At 39.2% G+C, this 19,188-nt stretch overlaps 1 protein-coding gene across 2 annotated transcripts in view; it reads left to right on the top strand.

Annotated features, from left to right (window-relative positions):
• The window catches only part of PLCB1 (phospholipase C beta 1), a 510,832-nt gene that overhangs the window by 420,588 nt on the left and 71,056 nt on the right, over nucleotides 1-19,188 (top strand). For both annotated transcript variants that reach the window (XM_081940153.1, XM_081940154.1), the window contains exons 21-27: nucleotides 425-524; nucleotides 1,786-1,890; nucleotides 2,593-2,702; nucleotides 7,016-7,148; nucleotides 11,060-11,113; nucleotides 14,630-14,849; nucleotides 17,197-17,377. In XM_081940153.1, coding sequence (XP_081796279.1) covers nucleotides 425-524; nucleotides 1,786-1,890; nucleotides 2,593-2,702; nucleotides 7,016-7,148; nucleotides 11,060-11,113; nucleotides 14,630-14,849; nucleotides 17,197-17,377 — 903 coding nt within the window. The remainder of the gene's footprint in view (nucleotides 1-424; nucleotides 525-1,785; nucleotides 1,891-2,592; nucleotides 2,703-7,015; nucleotides 7,149-11,059; nucleotides 11,114-14,629; nucleotides 14,850-17,196; nucleotides 17,378-19,188) is intronic.

The following is a 19,188-nucleotide window of genomic DNA, read 5'->3' as shown; positions in this document are numbered from 1 at the left end:
TGCCATCATAAAGAACATGCGAGAGAAAACAATATGCTTTTCTTACTAATTAAAATGTTTTTAAACTCCTGTACTGCAGTTCACAGGATGAGAGACCACCAAGAAATCTCAGAAGTATAAACTAGATTGAAAAGTAGAAAGAAAAAAATCCTAGAAAAAACAAACCGCTTCTGTATGGTTGCCAGGAGAACTACTACTAGAACTAGACATGCTTATATAGTTGCCAAGAATGACCTTCCCAAGGGTAATTTTTCTCTGTATGTGAATGTGAGGGAAAATTTCACCAAAAACTCAGACTGTGTATTTTCCCAAGTATTATTCAAATCCTGTTAACAGTTTCCAGAAATATCTCTGTGAAAATGCTTCTTATTCCAACTCTGTGTATGTAATGCACCACAAAACACTAAAAAATATCTCTCCTCAGGTCGTCCTGCCTTCTCTAGCATGTTTGAGAATAGCTGCTTATGAAGAAGGAGGAAAGTTTATTGGGCATCGGATATTACCAGTATCAGCAATTCGACCAGGTAGAGATTTGGATTATCGTTGCTGTTTTTGTTATTGCATTAATCTTGAAAGAAGGGAGGAAGGCAAACAGAACTCGGGTAACATGTTTCCTGCATATGTAAGTATTCAACTATGACAGGACTTACTGGGAGATGACATCTTGAGACCCAAGTCAGCTGAATCCACCTCCTTCCCCTTGATGCTCCAGCGAAGACTGCTGCTGCTCCCTCCTGCGGAGATTGTTTGCGGGAGAAACGGCAGTAAACCTGATCCCAAAACTGGCCTTTACCATTTAGGAAATGACATATGGGAAAGAAAGCTTTCACAAGTCCTCAAACTCTATTTCAGGTTGGCTTATCTCTGAGATGAGTTCCTGCTTTGGTCCACAAAGTTATCAGTCCTTCCTCTAATTTCATGACTTCTCCCTTCTCTGAGAGGGCTTCTAGGCAGTTGCAAGCCTGAAACACCAAACATTATCTTGCGTTTATAATCCTCCAGTAGCAAATGTTAAGTCTTATTCTTTGAGCTTACCTTTCAGCTTCCTAACAAACCGGGACTTTCCCAAGGCTGCATAATGCTGCTCAAACACCTGAGCAGGTTTTCCTACTCTCTTTGGACTCAGGGGGCACAATTCAGTGGTAGGATTCAAAACATTTTACTACAGGTTCTGTGGGCATGGCTTGGTGGGCGTGGCAGGGGAAGGATATTGTAAAATCTCCATTCCCTCCCCACTCCAGGGAAAGGTTATTGCAAAATACCCATTTCCTCCTGATCAGCTGGGACTTGGGAAGCAGAGAATAAATGGGGGTGGGGCCAGTCAGAGATGATATTTATTGGTTCTCCAAACTACTCAAAATTTCTGCTACCAGTTCTCCAGAACTGGTCAGAACCTGCTGAATATCACCTCTGGCACAATTGCATTGCAATAACATATTAATAGGTGGTGACACAGAATGGCTGCCAGGTAGTTTTCCAGTTCCAGTTTTCCAGATTTTTAATCAAAAGGTGATTTTCAAAATATAAACGTTTAAATGAAAGGAAGCCACATGGAGTCAGTTGAGTCATTGGGCATTTCAGGCACACAAAAATATTGTGATGGATGTGCCTTTGTTCTTTACAGCTTACTTTCATGAACTTGAACGTTAACTGTCTTACTCGAGTTAAACATTTATCAGTTTCTTGTGATGTGTGGCTTTTATTGCCTGCAGTGCTGCATTCGTTAACTTGTAAGAGAGCTGGAGACCCAGAGAGAGTAGCTGTCCCACTGTTTTTCTCCCCCAGGTTATCATTATATTTGCCTGAGGAATGAAAGGAATCAGCCCTTGATGCTGCCAGCCATATTTGTATACATTGAGGTTAAAGATTACGTACCAGATACCTACGCAGGTAACTATCAAATTTATAAAGATAAAATAGAAATTTAACTTACAATTATTTTGTTTACCAAGCATCATATTTTTGTCAGCATCTAAAATAACTACTGTTAACTGAACCTTTGCTTTAAGAATTTGAGACAGTGAGTAATAGCAATAGCACTTAGACCAGGGGTGTCCAAACTTAGGAACTTTAAGACTTGTGGACTTCAACTCCCAGAATTCCCCAGCCAGCCATGCTGGCTGGGGAATTCTGGGAGTTGAAGTCCACAAGTCTTAAAGTTCCCAAGTTTGGACACCCCTGACTTAGACATACTGTATATACCACTTCACATTGCTTTCTAGCCCACTCTAAGCAGTTTACAGAGTCAGCATATTGCCCCCAACAATCTGGGTCCTAGAAGAAGGTGCTCAGTTCTTGAGGACTCTAACTGTGTTCCTTGATTTCATGTTGCTGTGCTTTCCTTGTAAACTACTGATGTTGCTCCTTCCTGCACCGTCTCTGCCTTTTATGTCAAACTTGGAATTTAATTCTTCCTCCTCCTCCAGTTGCATTAGGCCTCTATTTTTTTTAAATTGGCTTTGAAGATTAATAAATATATAAAAAAAATAAGCGTAACTGTAAGATGATAGATCAGTTTTTATTTTTAAAAAAAGTTGGTACTATTCGATAGAAAGCAGCATTGGGTTCTAAATCTCTCTCTCTCATTTGCAGATGTTATTGAGGCATTATCCAATCCAATCAGATACGTAAACCTGATGGAGCAGAGAGCAAAGCAACTGGCAGCACTGACTCTAGAAGACGAGGAAGAAATAAAGAAGGAGGTAAGAATTGGAATTTGATGAAATAACAGAGGGGTCAGTTAAACATACTACATGATGACGTAAGACTGTAGGGAAAAGAATTAACATTGGAAAGGGTATCCATACATGTCAATTTTTAATATTTTCTTAAGTTGTATGCCCTACATTGAGATTTGCTCCTTTACAGGGATTGGAATAATCAAAAAACATGCAGGAAATTTTGGGGTCACTCATGTGGCTTGTCTTGTTCTACAGTGGACTGGTTCCATTATTCAAAGTGATGGCATTTCAAATTACACTCACTGCTCAGTAATGTTGTTGAATAAACTGGTATTTGAAACATTTATTTATTTGCTTGCTTATGTGCTTCCAGAGGGACAGGGAGTGTATCACTGAGAAGTTTGAAATCTTGGGTCAAAGTTTATTCATTTGAATAATTTATGGGGCCGCCCATCTAATAAAAGTATATTCCCTCAGTGGTCAGACTGTCTGGGGGCTTTCTAAATAGTAGATTCACTTTGGAGAAGGCAAGCATAGCTATATCCAGACTCTAATTAATCTAAGTCTTTAAAGGAGACGTGAGTATGTTGGCTTGCACCCAAAACCTAACTGGCAGCCATTGTAATCTCCATACTCATGGTATTACATAGCAATAGCAATAGCACTTAGGCTTATATGCCACTTCATAGTGTTTTACAGCCCTCTCTAAGTGGTTTACAGAGCCAGCTTATTGCCCCCAACAATCTGGGTCCTCATTTTACCAATCTCGGAAGGATGGAAAGCTGAGTCAACCTTGAGCCTGGTGAGATTCGAGCTCCAACTGCTGGCAACCAATGATCAGCAGAAGTAGCCTGCAGTACTGCACTCTTAACCACTGAGCCACTGCAGCTCATGATGGGTGAACCTTGATGTTCCTGCAACTACCTATAGTAGGTTGGTACAAGTTAGACCATCTGAACTTTAGGATATATCTCCAAGATCAGTCCAATATCATAATATTCTATCTGCGTGGTGAAAAGCACACAAGGATGTCAATGAAAGCTGCCTTACCGGGAAAAAAAGGCACATAAGAGCTGCCCTGGGAATGGTCTCCACCTGCTGTTCAATCAGAAGCTATGACTCCAGGAAGAACCACACAGTATGGAGTCAATTGGTAAGGAGAAGTATTACCCTATCCAGAGACATACATCAACTATCTCTAGTCTCAGCTGGTTTACAGATCCACAGTCACTTGAGATGAGTCTAAGCCTATTTCTCCCCATCCAGTTCCATGTTCCAATAATGTCAATAACAGTAACAGAAACTTTAAAAAGTTTTAGCCATTGCATTCTGCATTGCAGGTAAACTCTAATTCCATCATGTCTTGCAATGTGGATTTATTCAATCTACCATAAGAAACAGAATGGATTTATTTTTCTTTTTTGAATCGGTTTCCTAAAATGCAGCATAAGAAAAGTGATCCTCACAAGTTCATGCCTTCCTTCAGAAGGTTGCATTCCCAACATAAAATGTATATTTCTGCATGTTTCTGTCAACAGCATGTGTTTTGATTTACATATGTGAGCCAGTTTTTACTATATACATTTGAATTTCTATAAATTAAAAAAAAGCTTAGACATGGAACAGCACATTTCATTTCATTTTCATGACTGGAAAGAAATACTTTTCTTAATAATTGTTAATAACAATTTAAATTTAAAATAATAATTTTAAAACTACAAATATTGTTAATAATATTCAGTGCAATGGTTTTCTACAAAAATATTATTTTCTTCTTGAGTTCCATAAACAAACTGCTTCTATCAGAGACATCCCCCCAGAAGGGCTGGGTGAGAGGGCAAGGGGGCAACCAATAAAGGCAGTGTCATCCATTGTGCCACAAAGTCCATCTCTTTCGCACACGTGTCCTAACACCATACACACCTACTAAATGAATGTACATCAGGGCACACTTTATCATTTTGTTGAAAATATTAGATCCTGCAGCTAGTTTAATTTTAATTCTAAGTTTATGTGTGTTTGGTCAAAACTTCCATGGTCTTGGACAACTGAGTCATGGTTAAAGATCAGTCAAACAGAATCCGCATATCTGGAAAAGGGACATAAATCCCAATGTGTACTGTGTAAACCTTTCAAATAACTCAATAAATCAGCCTTCCCCCCCCCCCCCAAAAAAAACCCTCCTATATATAATATCTGATTACCTACTTACATTTCTCAGCCTTGTTCATACAGATTTCTTCCTCCAGTTATTATAACTGAACATTTGTTTTCTAGATGCAACAGCTTCCAAAAAAAAAAAGCAAACCGTAACAAATACCAAATTTGGAAAAGAAAGATAAAGCACAGCTCAGTTGTTTTATTCATCTTCATCAACCATGCTTTAGTTAGCGTGGCATAGTCATAAATCTACAAGTCTGAACACCTGTGTGTTAAGATTCCCCACCCCCAAGGAAATCATCTTCCTCTTTCTCACCTTGTTTTATGCACACTAGACTGTCTGATAAATCTCCTGCATTGCTCCAGATGCAGTTATCTTTCAGCGCCAGGTGAGGGATCCCTTCACCAACAAGTGCTCTGGCTGTAATTCAGCATTACATCAATGTTTCTCTAAGCAGCTTCTCTTCAGCTCTTAAGACGCTGCACTTTTGTTCCAGCAAAATAAATACCTTTGTAATGAAGAGCCAAATAAATGCTCTTTAATAAATGTATCTCCCTATCAGCTAGCTGGTTTAATCTGCAAAGCCGTCACACTTTTATTTATTGTACCTGTACTTCCACCACCACCCCTCCCCTCTTGTTCTTCCTTTTATTCAGTAGATGCCAACAAGCAAAATTCAATATAGAATTGTTTATTAGCTACCTCGCCTCAATTTTTTAGGGTGGAAATGTAAACAGATGATTCCTACATTTGAAAGACTGGATGTATTGTAAGGCATAGACAGTCTGAGCTAATTTACGCCTGCTGTTCTCTGAGGTACTAAATTGGAGCAGGGAGGGAAATCTTATTGGTGGTGTGTAATGCTCAGTCGTGCAAGAACAGAGTTTTTAGTTTCATTTATCCCACCCTGTTGTTCAACCTATACCTTCTTATTGAAAAGGTGAAGGGTTTTTAGAAAAAAGCTGTCCATTTCCCCCTCCTATCAGTTTATTACCAGTGAAGAATGCTAATGAAAACCTGCAGAGAAGCTAATCCAGCAAGGTACCATGGCAACAGGTCCTCCTTATATAAATTTTCATACCTCAAGGAGGCAAACTGCTTAGCAGTGCTCTGTAACTATGGATCTTCTTCCCCCCTTCCATTTGTGTAGCAGGAATATTCAGTCTCCTCCGATACATAGGAGCAAGGGGGAGAGGATTAGTGCCTAGTAAAAAGGAATGAGCTCTAAACATGGGCATTGAGAGCTGGTAAAGGAAGTACAGGTTGTGGGGAATGTTTAAACAGGTTGAACGGTACAGGCATAGTCATCCAAGCATGCGGCAAGGATGGAGGTACTGTTTACGTAAGCTTATCTGTTGAATATAATTATGGGCGAGCTGTCCTGGGAACAACTATTGCTGTGCCTCAGTGGTGAATTAGTAATCAGACTTTTGGGACACAACCCTGAAAGGAAAGCGAAAGAAATCATTCTCTGTCATATGGTGTTAGGTGGTAACTGGTGCATTCTGCTGATGTCCTTGTATTTGCGTAGTTAATGCCTTAAAACATAGTAGCTTACAGAGCTCTGTAGGCAGAAAGGGGATGATCTTGACTTACTGGCATGCCTAAGCCTAGGTTTTCTTTTTAATTTCAGGGATAATAAATTTGGATGAAAAGCAATTAAAGAAACTGACTTAAAAATGTGTGTTACTGTCATTTTCCATTCGCAGGGTTAATTGACATGGTGATTCTTTACAGCTAAAATTAGTGGTGTATTTTACCAACATGATCTATAATAGGTTCTGCAGCTTTCCAAGTGGGGTCTCTGTACATTTAATTATATATTAATTTTGAAATTGGATTGTTCCTATTTATTTGTTAAAATGATAATTTTTTATTGCAAGTTTTTTTTTAAAAAAATAAACCTCCTCCATTTCCATGTAAGTAATCAGAAGAGTTGAAAAGTAATAATGACATCTAGATTTATTTTATTATGCAAGTATTTTTTTGATGGTGAAATGAGAAGAGGTACACTTTTCTTAAGAAGGAACAATTTGAATAAATCTTAGTACAGGAGTACCAGCGTTTGTTATGGGCGGAGTCTGTACATGTTGAAAGTAAAAAAAAAACACATGCAAGTTCTCTAATCACAAATCCTTTTTCATATTTTATGGGGAATGTTTTGAATTGTTAGGCAGAACAAGGAGATGTACCTTCAGAAGCTCACCATGAACCCAAACCTACACCAGCAGAAAATGGAGTAAATTGCACTACATCTCTCACCCCTAAACCTTCTACTCAGATTGTTCCAAGCCAACCAACACTGGGTAAGAACTATACTATAGTGCATGATTTTGGGGCTATTCTTCTATTGGGAGAGGGGAGCTAAGTTTCTCCTGGCCAGAAAAAAAAATTACATCACTTTTGATGAGTACATCTATATCTGTGACTGCTTGAAAAGCAATGCTTGCAACAGAATCTCTATTCTTATGTTCTAATGTGGGGGAAAAGAGAGAGAGGGGGGGAGGGAGGGAGGGAGGGAGGGAGGGGGAGAGAGAGAGAGAGAGAGAGAGAGAGAGAGAGAGAGAGAGCTAGACAGACTTAGTGGTCTGTGTTCTGTAGCAGGTGTCCCTGGGAAGAAGAGTGACAGAGAAATAAAATTATAAAAGAATATAGGCTAGATAAATACATTGGTTCTGAGCAATGACCTATCATTGCTCAGCAAGGAAGCTCATGACCATGGTCAAGATCATGGGCAATTGGCAATTTCTGAGTCTCTTTTTTCTGTATAAAGTTTTATTTTTTCCTTTCATGTACATTCACAAATATACATTCTTGTAAATACTATTAACAATTATCTATTTAGTATTTACCACAATCTTCTTGCAAATATAGGAAGCACAGTTGGGGTCACTTTCTTGTCACCCCATATCTCCATCTTGTTTCACAACAACGCTACTCCTTCCATCTTCTCAACCTCCCTTCTCTACCTTTCCTCTCTCCTTCCTCTTTTCTTCTTCCCTTCCCTTTCCCCACTCCTCCTCTCTTCTTCTCCTTCTTCCCCTCTCTCCTACTCTTACTTCCCCTCCCTTACATCCTCTGCTTTACCCTTTCTTCTTTTCCTTCCTCTTCCTCCCTCCTTTCTGAGTGTCAATGGGGTGTTGTGTAGATAAACTATGTCTTCTATGTACACATCTTGAAGAAGTTTAGGATACAGAGGAAGGATCAGATGAACTGGTGGGCTTTGAGATTAGATAAAAATGCTAAATACATTCCATAGCAGAATTTGGCTGTGTCCTATTTAGACTAGCTCTAGTGCTTTATAAGAATATTATCAGAGTTTATAGGCACCAGAGAAGCATTTGCTAGAGAGATTTTGTTTTTGTTGTTGCTGCTGCTGTTACAGTTGAAGCTATGTGGTAAAAGTTGGAGCCAATGTGACTCAAGAACAACAAAACATGTCAGGTCGCTGATATTATGACCCTGCTAAAGAACTCAGTTCCAGCATGTGACCTTTTAGACTTTCAGTTTTCAAGGAAAAATATTTAGGACCAAGCAAGGATAGAACAGTGAAGTTTCATTCTTTGGCGGCTGCATATTTAGCAGATTACAAAAGAAATAATGAACATATCCAATACAGGATTAAGAGATTTTAATCCCCAGAATAATGTTTTAATGCTCAAAAATCTCTAAATGTGTGGATTTCTTTAAAAAAAAACAGTTTTCTCTCATTATATCTATGCTTCCATTATGTACTGTAAAAATGAATTAGGTACAACAAGCCTTTACGCACCAGCTCTTATTTATTTATATAAATGCTTGCATGCAATCCTACTGTAGAGATTCTGTCAATCTTATCAATATTAATTGCCAGACCCACTGTATTGTACAGCAATTGCATTTTAGTTAACTTCAAAGGCAGCCCCATATCAACAATGTTGCAGTAGTCAAATCAGGTGGGGTTGAAGGCACTTCCATCTACCACTTAAGCAAGAACTCTGAGTTCAGAGAATCTCCAAGGTCATAGATCTGTCACCCATACAGAGCTAACATTGACGCCAAAGTTGAGCCAGATTATTTCCATCTTGTTGGAATTCATTTTGAGTCTCTTTCATCTCCTCCAGCCCTTCACAGCCTCCAGGCACTAAGTAAGAACCACAGTATCTCTACTTGTTGCCAACAAGGCCAACATCAATATATTGAAGGTCCTCTTTTAAATGGATGGATGACTTTTCCTAGCAGGTTTATGTAGATATTAATAACATGGAAGAGAGAGAGAAAGAGAACTGCTACAGCAACCCATATTAGATCAACAAAGGGCTAGTATGTTCCTCTGCCATGATCACCAATTGGAACCATTGTCTCAGGAAATGGAATCACTGTAACTCATTGCCTTCAACCCTAAATCCTTGCAGGCAATTCAGAAGGATAATGTGATTAATAGTAGTCAATGCTACCAAGATATCTAATGGGACACACTAGGTAGGGCATCCTTCAAAGCAATTAATGCTGTCTCAGTCCCATGCCCTGGTCCAAATTGCAACTGAAGAAGTCCAGATAATTCATTGCCTTTAGAAGTTTTGTAGCTGGAAACTCAATTACCTTCTGCAAAATCTGTTAGAAAATTAAGATTGTAGAATGAATGGGAGTTATCCAGGCTTCTAGATTAAGAGATGATCTCTTCATGAAAAAAATATCATAGCCTCCATCGAGGCTCATACCTTTCAAAAAGTGTACAGTAAATTTTTAATTCTTAATTGTTTCTTTGGGTCCCACAAAATAACCCCACACAATGGGATTACTTTACTAATCTGAGCAAACAGCAGCCATTTCAGAGTGAATATCAGCAGTTTTGTTTGCAAAGGTTTCACAAAGTATTTTTTGCCTGAGGAAGCATCTTCTCCCCTGCTTTTATTTCAAAGGGAAATTGGAAACTTTGAAGAACAATACCTGAGAGAGCAAGGGAAACAAAAATACACCTTGCTGTCCTTAGATTCCTACTGTATCCCTTCTGAGAATTGAAGTCCATTAATCTGCAGGGCACCTGAGCAAGAGAAGCCTGCCGTAACCCAATTTTAGAAATAGGTTTAAAAGGATGGGGCACCCATCCAGTTTGTCTTCTTGAGAGTACAAGTTAACCCCCAGCTAAATGTCATTTGCATTAGGTCCCAATGGGCAGACTTTCTCCTTTAAACAGCAAGTATCATCTTGAGGTCACAAAGGCCCTGTCTTGTGACATAGGCAACATTAGTGTGAAATCACAATGGCTGGCCTCACCTTCTGGCAGTCATTGAAACAAGCAGTGACAGCAACATGCCTTTTTCCTATTTGCATTCATGAGGCAAAATAACCAGGAGGATTGAGGCACAATTTATTCATTAATGAGATAAATAGCAGCAATGTTTGGCCATAGCACTCATCTGTACATATGTATCTCCCTGAACACCCAATCTCAACTTCAATAAGTGACTCTAAGTGGCTTGGATCACTTAGGGTAATGGAGGTCCTTACAGTATCAGGGATAACAGGGACAAAAGTTTTTTCATCTTGCTTGGGATGGGTACGCACAGAGAGATAATGTGACTTGCATGCTGGCACAAAAGTGCAGCCCCAATTTAACTTTAAATATATACTCACACATTAAGAAAAGGAACTAATACCATCAAATAATGGAGAGGCCATTTTTTATCATCTGCTCCGGGGATGTATTTTAAATATGTTTAGCCTACTTTTCTCTTATGAAGCTTTCAAAGCAGCTAATATAAATGAAAAAACAAGATATGTATTTAAAGCCACAAAAATATATATGCATACATCAAAGCCTCAGTCAGTCAACAGGTTTTAGGAGCTAAAAAGTAGATCAACAAAGTAAAACCAGGTTTTCATCTTATGCCTGAAGATTCAGAGTTAGGACTAGACAAGCTTCAACCAATGAGCAACTCTGAATTTGGAGAGGCCGCTGACAAAACTGCTTCCATGTAGATGCTAACTTTGTTTCAAAGGGGCAGAACCTAGAAAGCTGTTCTTTTATTAGAGTCTGGGCAGATTGATTGGAGGGCAGGTAGTGGATTGGGAAAGGCTGCTCTTCAGCTAAAAACATGTCATTTGTCAATACAGCATGAACAAGGATGGCATTATATCCTCTGGTTCTTTCAGAACCAATGAGAAGAATGACCGTCTGTAAGGTTTTGCATTATCATTTCAGACCAGTTGAAATATTGATGTTATTTACACCTAGGTTCTGTGAAAGTTCCAGCCAAAACAGAAGATCTGATTCAGAGTGTCCTGACAGGTAAGAAACGTGATAGTGCTGTACAACAGTATCTCTTAAACAAATTAATGGGGATGTTGCAAGAAAAAGCATACCACATACAAATAGATATTTTAATCTGTTTATTGTTCAGAATGGCTCCCTGGTGGTCTTTTAACTATTTTCTAGAAAGAACAATTATATATTTAAGGGATTTTAAAAATAAGGAGTGAGGCCAAATTACTGGAATGCTGCAATTTCACCCCGGACAGGATAAATAACTGGGAGCCAAATGATGACTGAGTTTAGTTCTAAATCCAAATTTAAGGATCCAAGATGCATTTGCATGTGTTTGAATTTGATAAGCCGGCATATGAACAGCAATGCGAATAACAGATTAAATAGCGTTCCCTCCAAGCATCAGTAGTTTCTACTTGGCATGATTAAATAATTCTTGAATTTGCTGTATAAATTCATTCACTTTAGAGCAAAAAGTTGTAGCCAAAACAAAAAATCTTAAAGCTGTACAAAAGCTCTTGTGCGTATACATGAGGATACACAGATGGATATCTTTATCCTTTACTTCTCAAGGAACAATACAGGATCATTTACTGTTTTCGAACACAGAAATGAGCAATGAGTTACATGTACAATCTGCTTGCATAAAAATATGGCTGAGGTGCTCCTTGAGATATAAGTGTTCTGTATTCCTTATGAATAACTTGTACCTTGCTGATCTGATGTGAAGAACATGTTATAAATTTTCATAACCATAAATAACTAGAATTCTCTAAACTAAATAACAGATGCACTTACGTAGAATATACCTTGCTTTTGTAAAAATAATACTGAACTGGATCATTTTATATTGTGGAATGTATTAATAAATGTGGGGGCTATTTAATAATATGTCTATCTTCAGGGGAGGTGATTCAGTAGTATAAATAATGATCGATGATTAAGAAAAATAAACTGAATTGAAATATCTTTATATTTCAAATATCCTGAATTACATAATTCATACAAGTTGAGACTCTTGAATAATATAATTCTGATAGGATAGCAATAGCACCTTACTCTTATATATCGCTTTACAGTCTTTACAACCCTCTCTAAGCGGTTTACAGAGTCAGCCTATTGCCCCCACCAATTTGGGTCCTCATTTTACCCACATCCGAAAGACGGAAAGCTGAGTCAACCTTGAGCCTGATAAGATTTGAACTGCCAAATTGCAGGCAGCCAGCGACAGCAGAAGTAGCCTGCAGTACTGCATTCTAACCAGTACTGCAGGCTACTTCTGCTGCCTGCAATTTGGCAGTTCAAATCTCATCAAGCTCAAGGTTGACTCAGCCTTCCATCCTTCCGAGGATACACCACTGCGGCTCATAAGATCACATGAAGACAAGAAGAAGTTGCTGCAGTGGATACAGTATGTACTTGTGCAATTCAGAGGAACAAACATTCAGTGCAGTGTAAAAGTGTAGTGCAGAGTGTACAGTGTACACTACAATGTACAAATGCAATACAGTACAAGTGCAATGCAGTAATCAATTTAGCCAAGTCCAAACGCAGTGCATTTATATTCATGAATTCAAATGAGTACAAATGCACTGCAGTGACCCATAACACAAAAAAAGGAAACAAATGGCCTTTACAATATCTTCCAACAAAATGGATACCCATATAACTTTATCAAAAAGTATCTGACTACTCAACCCAGTATACAGCACAACATACACAAGTTCTGAAAAAAATTATACTATTATACATCAAAAACATATAAAAAACAACCAACAGCCTACTACAACCACATAGCATCACCATAGCACACAAACCCACTAAAACCCTCCAAAACATAAGTAAACAAAAACAAAAAAACCCCAGCAGCCCAATGAAAAAAACAACAGGAATCATATACAACATACAGTGTAAAAACTGTTAACGACCACTATGTAGAATAGACAGCTAGAAGACAAAGCAAATCCAAGAACATCAACTAGCAATCAGAAGACACAATGAAAACTCCTTAATTTTACAACACGTGGACAGACTCAATTTCAAATCAGCCATCAATGCACCCATAGAAATAAATCAATAATTATACACCACTCAAAAGAGACAATTAAAAAAAAACTAAGAAGTACGAAAATATACTAAAACACATCCTCTCTAGCAGCCAACACCCAGATAAACAGGGATTAACACCAGGCAAACAATCAAGCAGAAAAAACAATTGAGAATCTACCATTCATTCATTTCATTTATTGAATTTATAGACCGCCCCCTCTCCCAAGGGACTCGGGGCGGTGTACAGACAGAAGCTAAAAAACCGTATACACAATAAAATATTAGATACCCCTTAAAAACAGATTAAATATAAAGTCTGTACAGTAATAGTAAAAATTAAAAAACAACTTAAGAGGTCTACCCCCAAAAATTTAAGATACCGGCCAGAAGGATTGAAGATTAAAAACTACGATTGGGCCAGGCCAGCTAATTGGAACAGGTGGGTCTTGAGTTTCTTGCGGAAGGAGCGGAGATCGGTGGTAGTTCTGATGTCGGGGGGGAGGTCATTCCAGAGGGTCAGGCCCATCACAGAGAAGGCCCTACTCCTGGGCGCCGCCCGCTGGCATTGCCTAGTGGACGGCACCCGGAGGAGTCCCTCTCTGTGAGAGCGAATTGGTCGCAGGGATGTGTGGGGTAGGATGCGATTCCGCAGATAGCTAGGTCCTGTGCCATGGAGCGCTTTAAAGGTGATAATCAACACCTTGAAACGCACCCGAAAAGCCACAGGTAGCCAGTGCAGCTCGCGCAGGAGAGGTGTTATATGGGAGTACCTGGTACTTCCCATGATTGCCCGCGCGGCCACATTCTGGACCAACTGTAGCCTTCAGGTGCATCTCCAGGGGAGCCCCATGTAGAGAGCATTGCAATAGTCCAGGCGGGACGTCACAAGCGCATGGGTGACTGTGTGAAGGGCGTCCCGGTCCAATAGGGGACGCAATTGGCGCACCAGGCGAACCTGGTGGAACGTCCCCCTTGCCATGGCTGTCACATGGTCATCCAATGACAGCCGGGCATCCAGGAGGACACCCAAATTGCGCGCCCGTTCCACGGGGGCCAGTTGATCGCCCCCAATGGCCAGTGATGGAACCCACTGGTTGAACCGGGGCGCCGGTAACCACAGCCACTCCGTCTTGGAGGGGTTGAGTTTGAGTCTGTTGCTTCCCATCCAGACCTTTCTACCAAGGAGAAAACCACACTGTCATCAAAACTGGCAGGACAAGCTACTGTGAATAAACAGGGAGCAAATCCCACACCTACACTGATGATGTTGCCTAACTGGAGCAGTGCTTACAAGCAAACAACCAAGCTCAGAGAACACTTGGACCCCACAGTTCAATCCTAAACTATGTACATTCTCTACTATTGGAATAAGATAATTGCTTTTAAATGCAACTTCATGCAGTAGCAGCAAAAAACTGTTGATAAAACAATGCATATCCCCTGCATGTCTAGTGTTGTGCTGCGATAACATAATTCCCCTTATTTTTGCAGAAGTTGAAGCACAAACCATTGAGGAACTAAAGCAACAGAAGGCATTTGTGAAACTTCAGAAGAAGCACTACAAAGAAATGAAGGATCTTGTGAAGAGGCATCACAAAAAAACAACAGATCTTATAAAAGAGCATACCACAAAATATAATGAAATTCAAAATGATTATCTGCGACGGAGGGCAGTGTTGGAGAAAACAGCGAAGAGAGACAGTAAGAAAAAGTATGTCTTATCTTCTTACAAAGATTCCCTTGGCCTTTCTTGCAAATAGTTTAATTCATGATTGGGTCTCATGTCTCCTTCCAGACAAGACTGGAGTTTCCATTATGCTGAGTGAAGCAATTTCTGTTGTGCTGCTTTATATATAAAGCCACTGTGATGTGGGAGGGATGCAGTGGCTCAGTGGCTAAGACACTGAGTGTGTCAAAGAGAATGGCCAGCAGTTCGGTGGTTCAAATCCTTAGTGTGCTGCGTAATGGAGTGAGCTCCCATTACTTGTCCCAGCTTCTGCCTACCTAGCAGTTCGAAAGCATGTAAACATGCAAGTAGAAAAATAGGGACCACCTTTGGTGGGAAGGTAACGGTGTTCCATGCTCCTTCGGCATTTAGTCATGACGGCCACATGACCACGGAGGTGTCTTCGGACAGTGCTGACTCTTAGATGAGCAGTGCCCCCTAGATGGGAACACAAAGGTTTCTCTCGCACACATATGTGAGAGGGGAACCTTTACCTTTATCTTTACCTTATGGCGGTGTTTCTCAACCGTGGTGACTTTAAGTCTTGTGGACTTCAACTCCCAGAATCCCCCAGCCAGTACAGCTGGCTGGGGAATTCTGGGAGTTGAAGTCCACAGGACTTAAAGTCGCCAAGATTGAGAAACACTGCCTTACGGTGATGTGGAAGCTTCTGCCATTTACGCCAGTGACAAATTGATCCAGGGGTTGGTATGGCCATGTAGTTATGAGTAATATTCAGAAAAATTGACTAAAAACTGTCTTACAGCTCTCTGGTCAGGCCTATATTAACAGAATAACAGAGTTGGAAAGGACCTTGGAGGTCTCCTAATCCAACTTTTTGCTCAGGCAGGAAACCTTATACCATTTCAGACAAACAGTAGTCCAATCTCTGCTTAAAAAACTCCAGTGCTACAGCAACCACAACGTCTGGAGGCAAGTCATTAAGTATTTTTAAAAAGTGCTTAGTGTCTCTTGACTGGTGTCATTCGATTTTTTAACACAAAAATATGTGGGAGAGAGAAATGGGCAGAGGTTTTCAGCATTAAGGTCTTACAAGACGTTGCAGGTGTTGATGCTGGGGGAGAAGGGCTACATGCAGTGTGCACACATCTGAATGTCCATGAGAGAAAGGAAGGCCCCCATCCGTATCCCATCAGTTTACAGAAAGTTTTAGGCGTCAGACCCTGTAACTAGGTCAAAATTCAGTGCCAATAAATTTAAGCCATTTTCTATTTGCGTAGGTGTTCCCAGCCTCAAAACATTAGAGCATTGTCAGAGTGGGTTTCTAGATTTGAGCAGCTACCCTTCTTCCTTATATTTGCACAAATCTCACATTGTGTTCAGGGCTTGATTATTACCTTTCTCCAGCTGGAACTTGGTCATCTCTCCTTTTAAGCTTGTGGTTTCCTAGGCAACTGGCTTAATACCTGGGTAGTACTATAAGCATCTCTGATATAACTGTCAGGACTCAGGGAGATGCATTTCATTTATATTGGCCTGGCTTTTAATTTTGGGTTGGGGGGGTGGAATGTACTACTGTTATTTATTTTGCAGTTGCTCTGTTTGGTTCACATGCTCCATTCATCGCTTTCCCTTCTCACCTCACTTTTATAGTAGCAGTTCTTTCCCAAGACCAAAAATATCACTCTGTTCCTTAGGGAGTTTTGTTCAGTTTCCATTTTGCGCAGATTATTTTTCTCATTTGGGTTTTGTATATTGTTCCAAGCTTGCTTTCCTTTGACAAATCCTTAGTCTTTATGAACTCTGCTCTTTGGAGTTCATTAAATAGTTTCTCATTAGGATGCTATGCAGTTTGGGGATGCTCAGGTTTTTTTAAAAAAAATGGAACCAATTGATTTGGTAAGCTTTATGAATTGTGCAATAATGCTAATCCCAATGACATTTATAATGTCATTAGATGAAACTAATGAAACCCAAAGCTTCAATATTTTGTCTTATTTCTCCAATATTCATTGAAAAGTCATCAATTGAGTTACCCAACAATAATAATCTAACCAACTTCATCCCTTTTTGTTATACAACTGCTGTTCCTAGCAGCTTTCTTTTAGGGGTATTATAGAAATTGAATTAAATTCAAGATTGCTGTCTGAATGCTCTGGTCATCCATATTTCAATAAATGAAGAATTCTCTCTATATATATGTGAACACCAGATGTACACATTTGCCCTGAGGCAAGGAAAAAAAGAGTTAAATAATCTTTGCTAGGTCAATGTTATATTGGCTAATGGAATAATGGGAGTCATCTGGGGGACCAGATCTCTGTATTTGTGTGGCTGCAATTTATATTTATTATTCTGTATTGTGCTCTAGAAGTGAAACCGGCAGCCCAGATCATAGCCCTTCAACTATTGAACAAGAGTTGGCTGCCCTTGATTCAGAAATGACACAGAAGTTAATAGAGCTCAAAGAAAAACAGCAGCAGCAGCTGCTGAACCTGCGACAAGAACAGTACTACAGTGAAAAGTACCAGAAACAAGCACATATTAAATTGGTATGTACTATACATAAACATTGCTTCCCTGCTCTGTATGATGAATACTACCCCAAACATTGTACACAAACCTCTTCAGTTCGACCTCTTCAGAACCTACCTATGGAGGTTTCTCCGTAACCCATCTCATGGCCCTGCTTCTTGGCATTATGCATGGTTCTATTTACTGACATATATCTCCATCTGTCTGGGCATGGGACAAACAGTTGGAACTGTGTGCACGTGGCAGGAATTTAAAATAGGGAAATCAGAAATATACATTACATTCACTTTAGACTTGTTGGTTCAATGTAATAGATGCACAAATGTAATTTATGTTAAGTTTTTCAATATTTTTAGTGTCAGCGCCTTTCCTACTTTCTGTATTTGTGATTATTGAGATCAGATGCAAAGCTTTCAGTTTTGCTCACCACAAGTAACAAAAGGTTAGCTCTAATATATTGTTATGGTGGTAATACTATTGCTTGGAGATCTTTGCCTCTTCTGGCTTTGTAACTTGAGACTGTCATACTATGCAGTGCTGTCACTCGAAAGTTTCAGAAAGCATTTCAAAGTGAGCAGTTAAATGAATGTAGCCTATAAAATTGGAAACAAGAGCTTTGTTACCACTAAGATGTCTTCTAACTACTTGTTTGTGCCAGGAAGCCTCCTGTAAATTTATGTTTTCTAAATGGAAGCTATAAAGAACAAAACAATATTGTGTATTTATTGTCCCCAGAGCAGCTGTTATTTTTACAGCTGTGATTCAGGCACCCTGCATGGAGCAGCCCTTTGGGCTAAATGAAGAGTCTGATCAGATAATAATAGATGCTTTGGAATGTCAAGAAAAAAGAGAACGAGGCAATGGAATGTTACTATTATTTCAATCTGCCTCAGAATGTATATTTGCCAAATTTATGATATTCCAAAAAGCCTGGCCACTTCATTCTATCTGTATAATATGGGAAAACAGATTAGTCTTGTGTTTGCTAATTTATTAAGCCTTATGAACCAGAATAGGGAATTGGCATCACAGTTCACAAGAATGACTGTAAACATAGCTTCCTGCTAAAAGGCATGCAATTCCAGTCATATCATTGCTAAGATAATTTAAACACTTATCTGTCCTCATTAAACATATGCTGCTATATACAGGAAACTTACCTGATGCTGAATCATAGAATCATAGGGTATAGACCTCGAAGGCACAAAATTATTAATTAGGACTAGTATTATTAACTAGAATTAGTATTGCTGATTAATTTATATATACTGTATTTACTTTTAATTCCATATATTTGGTCCAGGGGTGTGTTTTCAAATCAAGTTTTCAGAATTTAAATTTTTAAATACCGTAACAATCTGCTTGATTGTGCTTTCTGATGAGCAGATGGCTTCTTATATGAAACATAATGGAATTTGTTCCTCATTCACTCTTCTGTCATACCAAAGTTATTTTAGTATGATAAAAATTAAGAATAACATGATATTTGTAATGCATTGGAAATTAGTAGACAGAAATCAGTGATCACCAGGGAATTAGTAGACAGAAATAAGTGATCACACGGTATCTATCTGCAGGAAGCCTTAAAATAATGATGAGATACAGAGGTTCATAAATGCTGCCCCTGTAGGCCTGATGGATTGTCTTAGGTTACCCCTCTCTTTTGGATGAGATTGGAAAGTAACAGGAAGCAAAAATGTATCTGTCCTTGTATTAAGCATTACCTGTTCTTGACAGCATTGTCCCAGATCTAAACCATACAAGCCTGTATAGACCCAAAGTCCTGTTCTGGTTAAAGGCAAATTTTAAATTCAAATCTCTTCATGTT

This window comes from Natrix helvetica (assembly GCF_964273705.1).
Source record: "Natrix helvetica genome assembly, chromosome: 2".
NCBI lineage: Eukaryota > Metazoa > Chordata > Lepidosauria > Squamata > Natricidae > Natrix > Natrix helvetica.
Note: the sequence above shows the minus strand (reverse complement) of the source record. Positions and strands in the feature narration are given on the sequence as shown.